Here is a 14518-nt window from a genome sequence, read left to right as displayed (position 1 = left end):
GTTTTTTTCTTTTTCTCCATCAAGGTTATGTCCAGGGGATGAGTGACCTACTTTCACCTGTCTTGTATATTATGGAGAATGAAGTAGATGCCTTTTGGTGCTTTGTATCATACATGGATCAAATGGTAAAATAAGGCTTTTTTAGCCCGCATAAACAGTTAACCTATGGATAACATTTGGGGTTAATCTTGTTTTATAAATTTCATTATTTTTTAAAATTCTTTTAAAGCAATCATCTTTTGTTTAAAGTCAATGTTTTCTCTGAGTGACACAGATTATGTTGGGTTTGTGATACTGTTGCTGTTCAATAAAGACAAATTTGGCTCCTTGGAAATTTTGAAGTGACTCGGAGCTATCACAGCCAAATTTGTATTAATCAGGAGTCCTCTAGCAGGATTTTGTTCAGAATTGACAGTTCCCTCTCATACTTGCCTTTTGGTATTTGCTAAATGCAATTTAGACTTTCCACAAACTGAAGCTTTTATGAATTGTGCATGTGGCAAAACGATGTGTGACTGGTATGAGAATTTTAAAAAAAGTTGTCTTTTTGGTTTGAGTGCAGTGGTGCTGCTTGGAGGTACAAAGCATAGGCTGATTGAAAATACCATTTATTACATACAAGTGTTATCGAAGAAAGAAAAAAGAAGCACAGTTCACTGTTTTGTTAAACTTTTCAGTAAAGGCAGACATTTCATTAGACAGAAGTACAGTTGAATATCCATATCCTAAATACCTAAAGGATGAGAACCACTGTTGCAATAACACAACTTATTTTTTTAAAATTAAAAATAGCTGTAAATCTCAAAATTATCATCGAGTTAATAAAAATGACAGTGCTAATATTTTATTCCATCCAGCATCAGAATTTTGAAGAACAGATGCAGGGTATGAAGACACAACTAATTCAGCTGAGTACTTTGCTCCGTTTACTAGACAGTGGATTTTGCAGTTATTTAGGTAGGTGTATTATTCGTGCACAATTACTAAAACAACTTACTGCATTCTGTGTGCATTGATATCTTTACTAGTCTTTAAACATAATTCCATTAGTAATATTATATGAACACAGGATGTGTAAATTAATAACGCCTGAAAGACTTCAGTAATTGCTCTATGCCTGTTGAAAAACAGGGTCATCTTGTTACTGATTTTAAAAATATGCCATCCTCTGGCAAATATTTTTGATTCTGTAAAGGGGCTTCCGTCTTAAAAATCGGTGGTGTGATTGTGTACCTGTAAAGTGTGTTGGTTTGTTGAATTTTTTTTTTCACCTGTTATCTTAACCAAATTTGGTGTTTATGAAATGTAATGCTCTTATTTCTAGAATCTCAAGACTCAGGCTACCTTTATTTTTGTTTCCGGTGGCTTCTTATCCGATTTAAAAGGGAATTTAGTTTTCAAGATATTCTTCGACTCTGGGAGGTAAGAAGATATGTCATCACACAAACTCCAGCAGTCTGTGGACTTTAGAATGAAAAGCTTGGATCATTCTTCAAAGTGATTAATACTCTTAATAGATTTAAAAAAAAAAAAAAACCAACAACCTGATTCATTGTAATAAAGTGAGGACATATTAGCATATATTATGTCTTTTAGCCAAAAAAATCAAACTAGGAAGTTAACGGAAAAAAATACTTGTAAGAGCTGGTGGGGATAAATTGGCTTTTTCAAAAAGTTTGGACACGATCCTTCAGATGAGGCCCTTAAGTGAAAGTAGTAAGTGGAGAGTACCAATTAACTTTTAACGGAAAACCGTTTATGCTAGAAGACATAGCAGTTGTTTGTGTCGCTGATCAGTTCCTTGATATTGGTAGTACTTTCTAGATTGTGGCATGAAGCACTGGCAGGGTAGTTCTTGTGTTACCTAAAACCATAAAGAGGATGATGTCAGAAGACCCAGTTAATCTTGATGATAAGGCTTCGTGATGCCCAATAACACAATTTAAAATGTCAAAACATCAAAGTTCTAATAATTCCAGGTTAATGAGATCTTTTTTGATTTAGATGGCCTTGTAATCAGACGGGGTATTTAAGATGAACTAGTACTTTTGCTGAACATCCATTAATTCTTTGTTCCCAGAAAATTGAGAAGTGTGTTAAGAGTGCAGGTTTATTGTCTAAGATGCATTTAATGAGAGCACAGTATCCACTGAAAACTCCCAAACGAGAATAAATGTTGAGATGAATGGAAGGAGTATTTACTAGGACATAACATCACATTGAGTTGTGTTGGGGAACAGAAGGGTAATGAAAAGAACAGGACTAAGATGCATAAAACTTGTACTATAATGAAAAATGGTGTTGTTTCTCGTATAATGAAAAATAATGTCGATGCTTTTATTCACTTTTTCCACTAATGAAAAAGGAGACACATAAAGAGGAGGACCAGTATTTAAAACCGTCTCAAATAAATTTCTTTTAGCTTTTTATGATCAGTTGGTATAATTTACTATCATAGAGTATTGAGGTGGTATTTTAACTGAAGAAGACTGAAAAGTTTATTGATAACATTCATAAATAAGAGAACCAAAATGTAGAAAAAAGAAAAGAGAAGAATTCTCTTATTCCAAGGGATAAAATGATAATGATTTTTGGAGGGGAAAAAAAAAAAATCACTCATCTGCTTTTCTCCCCTCAGTGTTATGTTGTCTTCTCAGTAATTTTTTTTAAGGACTAATTTTTATTTTTAAATTGATGACAACAGTATTTTTATTTTTAGTTTCTAGTCCCAGGCTAGCATGTTTTTATCACCTCTGCCTTAATGCATGTGTACATGTGCATACAGAAAAGAAACATACTGTATTTCTAACTCTTAAGTATTTTTTTTTTCTGTCCGAGGAGAATGTTGGAATTGTAGTAATAGTCTTCTAGGTTTCTTCTAGTAAATCATAATCTATGTTTACTAGAAGTATCCAATTTCTTTGCTGGGAGATACAGAATGGGAAAGGGGATATCTTGTTTTCCTTTTTAAAACAAACTGATTAAGGCATTATGTTAATGCTTTTATGTGAAAGCTAGCGTCACCTTTGTCACAGTTGAAGTCCAGCTTACAACAGGTTTTTGTTTTTTTTTTTTTCACTGCTCATAGTTATGCAGCTTCATTCATACCAGTGGTGTGTATGTGTGGGATTTACAAAGGCAAGCTATAGGCACAGGAGCCCGTTTTCCCCTTTGTAATCAGCAAAGAGAAATTAACTGCTTTTAGGGTATTTCAGTCTGCGCAAATTTAGTCTGTGATTTTGTAATAGTGCATGAATTGAGGGAACCCATTTGAAGGTGATGCTCCCTGTGACATATTCATTTGCAGAGGGTAGAATGGGAAGAAGGGGAGGTACCATCTGAAATTCCAGTCGCAAGTTCTTGTGTCTCATCTCTGAATTTCTGAGTGTTCCTTTGGACCTCCGTTTCTGTCCTGTGATTTGCTTGAACCACTCAGGTAGCATCGGATATTTTTTCCCTGTTCCCACTGGCTTCGTGACTTGCAGTGTTTTATCTCAAAAAAAGGAATGAAGAAGATTCTTCACTACAGTGGTTATTAGACATTCACCTTAGAGATGGGAGATATCTGTCTCCAACAGCTGGAGTAGAAGCTAACATCAGGCCCTCCCACTTACTGAGCCAGAGGCATAATAATCGGATTGTGGTAGAAAATGTGGGTGGTTATATCATCATGGTCCAGTGCCAAGCGCTAGTGAGGTGGCATTACACCCTGTGTGGATAAGTTGAGACACATTGTGTGATTGCATTTATTTGCAGTGCTATATGCAACACCTTTTTACAGCAATACACATGCAGGTTAAACTGCTCTGGCTGTGGGGGAGATTATTTGCAGCGCACTTTAGCAGTGTCTCTCAAACTCAGCCCAGATAGACAGCACGCTGAGCCACTGCTTAGATGTCCCAAAATTGAGAGCAGCTCAGTCCCTCCTTCACACTGGAGGGACAGACAATATTAGTTGGTAATTCCAGACAGCTCTTAATCTTCCCTTTGCACAGTGAGCTGCTTCTTTCTCAAGACGGTGCAGGAAAACTGTGTAGAAAAAGAAGAATCCCTGAAAGAAAAAATTCTTTAACAATTACACAGTTGGCTTACTTACCTCCAATGTCATGCTAGTACATCTCATGTTGTATAAAACCAGGATGACCTAGTGATAAATTACTTTACATGTATGTTAGTATTTGTTACAAATATTCATGCATGCTGAGGGTAGCACTAGAACAAACGCGTCCTTACTTATGTGGTTTTATCAGAAAGAAATAGGAGGAAAAGAGTTGTCATGCTTAAGTGATAGATTTTTATATTCTTAATTTAAATGCTGCTTTTCTATTATCCTTTTCCAAGTACTTTGTGATGATGCTGTTACACATTTACGTACATAAGCTTAAGTGCATGCTCTGCTCCATACTTTGAAAGGTGTCTCAAAAATGGTAGCAAGTAGTATGGAATTTCTTGCAGCTGGTGTTAGCAGCTGGTGACAGCAGCAAATTTTCCTCACAGAGGAGAGAATGTCTGTAAACATCCTTGTTAGTATTTTTGGGTTTTTTCCACTTTTGAAGCTGGATCCAGCTTCTACTGAAGTTACAGCTTGAAGCAAATACTTCTTAAAGGAGATATTCCAGTAGGATAGCATTAAATTGTAGATATGAAAGTTAAATATTCTGTTAATGTCTATAAAACAGTAACTGTTACACAGATTTGGATTCTGGTTTGGTTTCCCCCATATCCTGCATTGTTTTGTTTCCATCATCTATGTTCTGGTTTAGGTTTAATGCCACGAGGCAGCCTGTTGTCTGATATGCTTCATTAGTGATTGTTGTAGATGATTCATGATATTTATACTGTGAGAATGTGATTGTACTGGAAATGTGTAGGCAGTGGTTTGCTTTCTTTATGTGCAGACTTGATGTTGAATGAAACCCATGTGCAGCTGTCAATTTCCTTCTTAAAAAGAAAAAAAAAAAAAAAAAAAAAACAACAAAACCCAACCAGTAGTGTGTAGACAGACTGTATTTGGTAGACTGTAGGCATTTTTGAATGACTGTTATTGTTTATCAGCCTATTTACATTCCAGCCCTTTTCCTGGAGTGAGAGAGTACTTTCACAGAATATCGGATACATGAAAAAGATCAGAAACTTAATTCTGGACTGAGTGAATTGAATCTTAATTGAAACATTCAAGATTATTTGTACTTTAATTTGGGTGAACTTGGTTTGGAAGTCTTTCAGATTTATGCAATTCCATTTGTGGGCTACATGTACTAGTGATGAAAGTTCTAGTATAAGTAAGCTCTTGTTGAGCTTTAAGGCTCTGTTCTATCAATAACGAAGCAAAAAAAATTTTACTAGTGAAGTAAGACTCTTCAAGAACCTGCTTTTTTTTTTTTTTTTTACCTGCCCTTTTGAAAAAGTCCATTGATTTAAATCCCTTTTTCTGTATGTCAGAGTAATTTATGCAAACAATTTTCTGGTTCCTTCCTTGTTTTGTTGTCAAAACTGTTCTCCAGCTTTCTGCCCACCACACACATTCTCCTCAAATACTTTTTTTTGTAAGATTCGATTCTTATGAACATTCTGAAATAGGATATTAATACTGAGATTGCACATTTCAGTCCCAGTGACCTCAGGAGTGATTATCTGTGGCCTCTGTGGGACCAAAAGCCAATGTATCTCCATTCAGAAAGTAACACCCATCCACACCCAACACCTGGGTGTACATGTATTTGGGCTCTTGTAGTGGGAGACTGGGAACAACCTTAGCACCTTAATTATAACCATAAGAACCTTTTGGAGGGATTGCATGACACGCTTCTACCAATTCATGCTTAATCCAGACACACTAAGATACATAAATAATTTGTTAGCTTTAATTACTTTTGTGTAGTTAGTAGTTGAGTAGGAGAGTTTCACATGAGCTGAGGCAGAACACACACATTCCCAAGATCACAAGCTCAGGCAGCTTAATAGCATTATGGTGGACAGTCTAGTAGACCCAGGAGTCTTAAAGAACCAGACAAACTTTTAGTGACTCAGACTTGCAGTTGTCACTAACTGGCCAAAAGAAAAATTTCAATTCACTGGGCAAATACTTGGTTGCCTTCAAAAATAGCTTAATTGTAATTAAGCCACTTGGCTTGAGGGCTTACTACTTTTCCAAGAGCTGCTGGTTTTTTCAGAGGAAAAGCATAAGCATTTCAAAAGTGGTTTTTGTATTTTAATAGGTCATGTGGACGGAATTGCCTTGCCAGAATTTTCATCTTCTCCTTTGCTGTGCCATCTTAGAATCTGAAAAACAGCAAATAATGGACAAGCACTATGGCTTTAATGAAATATTAAAGGTACAGAATTCTTATGCATTATTTAAATATTAATTAACTTTTTGGACTTAATGCAGTATGTTTGTATTTCATGTTGGGGGGAGGAAAAGGTGTGTACTACTTTCTGAAGAGTTAAACGTGAGCTGAATGTCTGTCCTCCATGCTTCTGAAACAGTTTATCTGACGTCTGTGTTTAGTGATATCATTAACAGTTGGAAAACCGGCTACTGCTAATACTACTGCTTTGTATGTTCAACCTTAAATTTTGTTTTTTCTTCTGTAATTGTATTTGTTACCTCTTTGAAAATGTGAGCTGGGGCGGTACCCAGGAGGGCTAAATAGTTTGTCACATTTAGAAGTACAATATTCCTCTTCCAGATCTTGGACACTGGTAGAAGCCAGCTGGTGCGTACTACATCTTTCAGTACCCATTTGTCACAGCAGATAGAGTACATTTAGCATTTCATAGCTTAAGAGGCAAGCTTATAAGGCGATACTTATTAGCAGTGCGGTACAGTATTAGTTTATTTTACAATAAAGCATATTTTCCATTTATCACACTTACTGTTGTTTGTGAATATTTTTTTAGCATATCAATGAACTGTCTATGAAAATTGATGTGGAATATATACTCTGCAAAGCAGAAGCAATTTCTATGCAGATGATGAATTGCAAGGTAAAGATATTTTGCATATATTTACTGTGAGCATTTATAGAGAGTAAAAGTATATAGTTGGGTGTAAGTGTACGTGTATGATGTGAAATACCAAATGCCCGTGTATGATAAAGGATGTGCTGTATCTATACAGCACCTATATTGTAAAAGTCTGTAAGCAAGAGTGATTAATTTTATAGAGTAGTATCATTCACTGGGGTAAAGCTGATCTGTGCATTTTGATGGTGATTTCTTGACTCTTAGATAACCTCAGTACAAGTAATTTGACGTTCAGTGTGCTTTAGAAAAATGAGATGAAAGGTACATTGCACTGAAAGCACACCAGACTTCTTAGGCAGAAACTAATGGTTCGCTCAATAAAGCTAATTTCAATAACATGAAGTGTAATTATAATAGTTTAGACTTTTATTTTTGTAATAAAGATTATATTGTTAATCAGGAATTGATTCCTGAGCCTGTCCCCTTTGTTGCCTTTTCAAAAAGCAGGTACAGAAAATGGTAACTTTAATGGAACTAATGCCGAGAGCTAAATTCAGATGAATGATTATTTATTGGGGGTGGGGGATGGACCAGGGGGGACCTTGTTGTTAACTTTTTTCAATTAATTACAGTGGGGTTTTTTTATTATTATTATTTCCTGCCCTCCTCCTCCCCCTCCTTTCTAGGAATTGCCTCAAGCAGTTAGTGAGATCCTGGGGATAGAAAGCAGTTCTGTGACACCAGATTCAGATACCGGAGAGGATGAAAGCGGAGCTGTTTTGAGTTGTCCAACGTCATTATATCAGAGCATCTCACCACCTGTAATTGCTGCCAATGGAACAAGAGACAGCACTCAACAGATGCCTGACACGCAGAGCCTGACACCTGCGTAATTACAGTTGGTTACATTGAAGAAAGACTTTTACTGAGCACGTTTTTTTCAAGCACTTGAGAGATGGATATTTAAATTTGGTGTTGATTAAGCTTTAAGGTTGAAAAGAAAATCTGTACTGTAATGCTCTTGCATTAAAGCTTTACAACATGACTCAACTTAACTATTTTTGTAGTTTCTTCTACCAAAATAGCCTTTTCTTTTCAATAACATTCCTTAATATTTTTGTAGCCAAGTGCATTTTCTTTTTGCTGGTGAACTGGAAATGGATGGTGATTAAGAATGAATTGGAAAATTCTGCATTTGTCGAGCTTTCACACGTATTGATCTAAGACAGTGTGAGCTCTTTGATTTGAGCAGATTCATAAGAGGCCAGCTGAAGCCGCTGTACAAAATTTTCAGGCTGAAGAGATGCTGATGTGTTAAAGGAGGATTGTTTTGTAAATGAATGGGTGTGCCCTATCTCAAATGTTTACAAAAATACTTCTAAGTATTTGTTGCTGGTTGAATGTAGATTTGAAATGGACATTTAGACTTACACAGTTTAATGTCCAAATACTGAATTTTGTGTAATTGGGAGTGGATGAACAGTATATTTTTACATTAACATATCTTCACTTTATATATGCGTATATATATATTTACACACATACACACACTATATACACAAATGTTTGTGAATACTAAAAAGGATAGTCATATTTTCAATATCTTAATATTGACTGTTCATTCATATGAATCAGTTTGACCAAATTAATGCACAGCTCCAACTTGGGCTCTTTTTCAAAACTTTTCTAACTGAAGAAGGTCACAATTTCTTGTGAATACATTCAGTCCTACGCTAGAGGTAACTTTGCAATTGATTTTGTGCAAACTTTACTAATGTTTATCTTTGCTAATATATTAACTGATCAATTAACTACGCTGTTTTTATGGCAAGATTATTTGGATAATTAATAAGCAGATTATAAGAAAAAAAGCCCACAAACCAAAATAGTAATCAGAATTAACGTTAATGCGTTTTTTTGTATATGCAAAAGGCAATGTGAGTTTATTCCATGCCATGCTGATGTCCTTTGACGTTATGTGAAATTTAACATAACTGATTCAGTGTATTCATTATTTGGTAACTATTGTACATATATAAAATAAAAATCAAAGCTGATTTAGTGTTTTTAATTAAATCATATTTAGAGAAAAAAGTTGTCTGGTTGTTGATATAAGAACATGAGATAGAGGGGATAGCTAACAATGGTTAGTTCATCAATATTATATATTTTGTGAGTAGTGAAGAGCAGTGGGAATATCTGTTTATTACAGAGAAGAACATGCCTTTCATCTCTAGGCGGTTGATGTGTGGGATATGGCGGAGCTTTCTTTTCTTCTGGAGCCGTTTACTTTTACAAATGTCATTTGTGCCATCTAAAGCCAATACAAGTAATACAGAAAGGCTTTAATAGATAAATCAAGTTGTTACAATATTTTGAGACCCGATTAAACTTCTCTCACCAATTGTGAACAAACACCAGAGAGCTGAATCAGTGTAGATTTTGTTTTTAATATCGTCAGTGTGCTATCGCTCATCAGTTAATAAGAAGTCTTACGTGGTGAAAGTCGGGGGTTCACAGCTCAGCATATCTATGGCCTTTCATTTCCTCTCCAGGAAATTACTGTGAAGCATCTCCCTTTGTTAGTTGTTGAGCATTGTGCTTCTTGGCAGCTCCTTTAGTGTGGCATAGAATACATAAAGGCATTAGAACTTATATAATCAACACTTCGGTTCAAATATACTAAGCAACTTTACTTCCAGCATTTTTGGAGCACCTAGTTCACTTTGAAGTATACTTGCAAAATGTTTTTTGTCAAAAATGATGTTAAAATGAAACTATGAAAGGGGGGGAAGGAAATGTCTAAAACAGAAATGCCATGGGCGAGTCTGTCAATTAACTGTGCGTGGTTCTTGGTTATTCAGGATATGCAGCCACAAAAAAAAAAAAGTATGCAACAAATTAAGACCTTGAAGAAAATCATAATTGACTGAATATGAATATTCAAATGTTTAGGAAAAACATATTTAAGTGGAATTCTGTCACTTCTTAGAGTTACAGCTATGGCTGCTAAGAACTACTGCCAGCCCTGAAAGTTTGCCTTTCCTTTTTGGGTATAATTGTTGATCTTTTCCCTTTGTATTAAGCACTGGCATGTGGAGGATGAGAAGGTTGCTCCTGAATCACCCACTGAGCAGCTGCTACGGAAGGCTTGGAGTAGGTCAGCTTCCTCTGCTTCCCAGCAGTAAGATCAAGTCCCTCGCAGCCTTCACTAGCTGTAGTTTCCCTCCTGCTGACAGGCAGCCTTGCAGAGAGCTGCAATTAAAGGGAACCTCATCTTCCACCAAACTATTCCTGATTGTTAGGGATGGCTTTTGTTTGTAGTCTTGGTTCAGACTCTGTGAGAGGCCTTAATCAAGATCACGATGGCTGAAAAAATGCCGTGGCTGGAGGTTCTGGCTGTCTAAATTTCTTTTGTACGTGAATGACTTGGGTTGCTTAGAATTAACATGTATAAATTAGCATGGAATACATTTTTGGTTACAGTTGTCAGGCTATGAAAGAGGCAATATTTGTTTAGTTCCTGGAAACCGGTTTTGTTGGTTTTGTTTGTTTTTTTTAATGCTTGACTTGAAGATAATTATCTCTTGGGAGTGAGTATTTAAAATATCATACTTGTCAATCATAGCAGTATTCCAGTATTATCTGTTCCAATGTAAAAATTACATTTATGTAGGTCTCTCCTTAAGAGAGATTTTTCTTATTCTGCCTGTTTGGGCAACTTCATTTGTTTCCAAAGTACATTCTTGAGGGCTTTTTCTTCTGTTTGAGGGCAAGAGGATAGCTTACAAAAAGAAGTGGCTGAAGCTTCTTGGAAGTTTGGACCAAAATGAATGTCTTTAGGATGGTTTTGATACTGGGAGGTTAAAAAAAAAAAATATAAAAGGATGATGCTATACTTAATTGCCCATAGTAATGACTTAAAGCTTCAGCTGAATTGAATACGTTTGGCAAATGTGTGCCCGTCCTGTTCGTCTGTAATGGTTGGGTTGGCTCCCAGTGGCCTTCAAACCTCTGTCAAGTGTGGAGGTTTTGTATTCATTGTTGTGGGGAATCTTCCTAAAGAAGATAAAGGCTACATACGTTGTTACACCAGGTCCTGATTGCTTTAAGAACCAAATGTGGAAATACCGTGATGTTGACTGTATTAGCAACGTTTTGGTTTTGATCTGTAGTTTGATTAAAATTAAGGTGTTAATGTTCAACAAGCCCAGTTTTGTTGCCAACAAGTTTTTTCTTAAAACCTTTGCTTGTTTCTAGCAGACAAATTTAAGATGCTGATGGTGTCTCTTCAATTATTCTCTCTAGTTTTTCCTCACATATTACTCTCTAAAATCCTTTGGCCCCAGTCAGCCAAAGCGGTGAGGAAGCAGATTCCTCACTACTTTCAAATACATTCTTGAGCACTGAATCAAAGCTCTGTTGCTGAAACTTTTCAGAAATCCGTAAAAAGTATTCTAGCTTTCACTTTTTGTGATAATATTTTAGCTCAAAATAAGCGAGGGACTTTTTCTAAAGAATTTCCTGTTACAAGACTCTTGCCTAACTTGAAAAACTATTTTATTGTAAATGATTTGGCATTCAGAATTTGGACCACGAACAAGTTGTGGTACCACTGGCACAACTCATGCATCCTGGTGTGATGCAGATGAACCCTTAGCAAGTTTGGGATTGAATTTCTGTAGGCAAAATCTATATTTTCTTCAAAACTGTTCCTTGTAAAACAACAGAAACGACAATGCTGAAGACGCTAGTGACATTTTAGAAGCGCATCTGAGAATTGATTCACATTACAAATACGATTGGAAAACAGTAATGAAGTGGGCTGTGTGCTGGAGTAATCATTTGTTTAGGAAATGTGTTAACTATTCCTCACACTCAGTTTTAGTCAATATTCTTGTACAGATGCAATGTAAAACTGAAGTTTGGTCCGTGGGCTGTAGGAAAGTGGCTGGTAACATGAATTCGTTTGTGGCTGGCTAAATAGCTTGAAATACATTTTTCAAATCTGTTGACTGTTTTCGGGAACATTTCTAGTCAGCGGCTGGTGCCGTCTCCATCTGTGTGAAAGGAATCGTGGCAGCGAGGTCTGTGCTTGTTCTTAGGGCAGATTTTCCATGAGCTGCTCTGTGGTGGCTGGGATTAAAGCAGGAAATCTTAACCCTTGGTTTTCTATGTGCAATGATGTACCTATATCTGGCTCAATAGTTGATGTGACTGCATATACGCATTGATAAGGTAATAAGAGATACATAACACATAATATCCACTTAACAGACAGATTTCATATATGTGCGTTATTATATTTGATTTAAAGATGCTTTCAAATACCTTTTTTTTTTTTTAATGGTGTACACATGATGAATTGTGCTTCATGTTTAGTGGGACTTGAAAATGTCTGCTATTCAATTAAGTGATGTTATTGCAGTGCCGGCCTTGTATAAATTCAGCTTGAATTTCATTTTTCATTCAAGTGGGGATTTTAATCTTAAATGTTTTTTAGAGAACTGTGTGCTATTTTTTCATGTTAAATCACTATCTTTGGCGCAAATCGAATTTTCTGATGAATTGCAGACAAAAAGTATATTGCAGGATGTCACTTTTTTTGCCTCATCCAAAATGAATTTCACAATTGAATCAAATATATATTTCAAACTGTCCATGTAATTCAAATAAATGAAGTCTTCTAGATGGGTTATGTTTTGAAAGAATTCGATTATAGTATACATTTTGATTATACAGGCTACGTGTACCCTGTCTTAACATTAGTTCTTGGATTGTTTCTACATATGTATCTTGTTATTCACCAACTAAATGCAGAGGCCCACTGTGTAGAGCTTAATTTTTTGCCCAGTAAATGGTGGCCACTTGTTTCCTCTGTGTGTTGTGGTTGACCCTGGCCAGCAGCCAAGCGCCCACCCCGCCCCTCACCCACTCTCCTCTCCCATGGGATGGGGAGAAAATAAAAGGAAGGCAAGAAGGCTCCTGGATTGAGAAAGTGACAGTTCACCAGGGAAAGCAAATGCTGCTCCCGCAAGAAAAGCACAAAGGGGATTTCATTCTCTGCTGCCCATCAGCAGGGAGATGTTCAGGCACTTCCTGGAAAGCAAGGACTCAGCACGGGTTCCTTGGAAACATAAACACCAAGACCACGAATGTCCTTGCTTCCTCCTCCTTTCCCTGAGCTTTTATTGCTGAGCACAGTGGTAGCACAAGAACGACATGGACCTGTTGGAGCGGGTCCAGAGGAGGGCCAGGACGATGATCAGAGGGGCTGGAGCACCTCTCCTATGAAGACAGGCTGAGGGAGTTGGGGTTGTTCAGCCTGGAGAAGAGAAGGCTCTGGGGAGACCTTATAGCAGCCTTCCAGTTCCTAAAAAAGGGGCCTGCAGGAGAGATGGGGAGGGACTCTATCAGGGAGTGGAGTGATGGGATATGAGGGGTAATGGTTTTTAACTGAAAAAGGGGAGGTTTTTGGGTTCAGGGACTTGATAATTCCTCAAGCAGCAAAACAGTACAACTACTGCTACCACTTCCTTGTTCTCCATCCTGTGTTGCTACATCTTTTATGCTGGTATGATTAATTTGTGCAGTGTATGGTGAACTACATAAAGGAGCTGATAAATTTCCGATTTAACCAGTTCTTCTGGCCAGATCGATCATACCACACATTTTTTCACCCTGAGTACATGCATACAGCAAGTTTGTTAAAATCATAGGTTTGCAATACTGGAAGGCGCTTTTGAAAGCTTGTGAATAACAGACCAGCTAAACTATCTCCTGTTGGAAGGCATGTCTGTCTTCTGCCAGATGCTTGTCTGATCCATTTGGAGAACACCTTTGTAGATCCTGCAGTCTATTATACAAGCACTTTTCAGGTGTTTGTAGACTTCCAGGGCACACTGAACGATCGCATGCAGCCGGTGACTTTCTGTAACTTCTGACTCCCTTCATATCAGCTCTGCCTTCTCTTGTAATTGTGCAGCTGGTCATCCATGAGTAGTCCTTCCTCCCTGTCAAGATCTGTTTAAATTTTGTAACCGTTACAGCACCTCTGAGGTGGGTACAGCCTGGGAATTGACAGGTGGTCTCTACACGGTCATTGAGGCTATTATTAAATACTGCAGGAGTAAGGGTAGGTACCTGTGGTTCTCCCGTTCTCTGCACCCTTCCATTTAACAGTGAACCCACCCATTTGTCCAATCTATTAATTTCATCTGGATTTTCCTTATCTGTCTTGTGAGAATGTTATGAGAGACCACGCCAAATGCTTCACTGCCATCAAGATGAATGACGTGTATTGTTTTGCATTGGTCCACAGGACTGACATAAGAGGAAATGAGATTTGCTTGACTCAATTTGTTCTCAGCAAATCCATCTTGACTGTTTAATCATCTGTTATCTTCTAGGTCTTTACAAATAACTTCTGTTTTCTGAAACAAATGAAATCAGACTGGTCCATAACTCTTCAGCCCTTCTTCCTCCTCAATATCTTCTTGAAAATGGACATAATTTTGGCCTTTTCCCACTTCCTTGTCACTTGCCTATC

At 37.1% G+C, this 14518-nt stretch overlaps 1 protein-coding gene across 5 annotated transcripts in view; it reads left to right on the top strand.

The window, feature by feature from the left end:
• TBC1D15 (TBC1 domain family member 15) overlaps positions 1 to 10834 on the top strand; it is a 36858-nt gene extending 26024 nt beyond the window's left edge. For 4 of the 5 annotated variants that reach the window (XM_074162722.1, XM_074162749.1, XM_074162731.1 and 1 more), the window contains 6 exons: positions 25 to 125; positions 858 to 957; positions 1325 to 1422; positions 6219 to 6335; positions 6904 to 6990; positions 7656 to 9838. In XM_074162722.1, the coding sequence (XP_074018823.1) occupies positions 25 to 125; positions 858 to 957; positions 1325 to 1422; positions 6219 to 6335; positions 6904 to 6990; positions 7656 to 7862 (710 nt within the window). In that variant the 3' untranslated portion in view covers positions 7863 to 9838. Of the gene's footprint in view, positions 1 to 24; positions 126 to 857; positions 958 to 1324; positions 1423 to 6218; positions 6336 to 6903; positions 6991 to 7655 lie in introns of all 5 variants that reach the window. The other variant, XM_074162713.1, reaches the window with a different exon arrangement.
• Positions 10835 to 14518: the final 3684 nt, after the last annotated feature.

The sequence above is a fragment of the Numenius arquata genome, chromosome 2 (genome assembly GCF_964106895.1).
Source record: "Numenius arquata chromosome 2, bNumArq3.hap1.1, whole genome shotgun sequence".
NCBI classification, from domain to species: Eukaryota; Metazoa; Chordata; class Aves; order Charadriiformes; family Scolopacidae; genus Numenius; species Numenius arquata.
The sequence above is the reverse complement of the archived record's forward strand: the minus strand, read 5'-3'. Positions and strand labels throughout refer to the sequence as shown.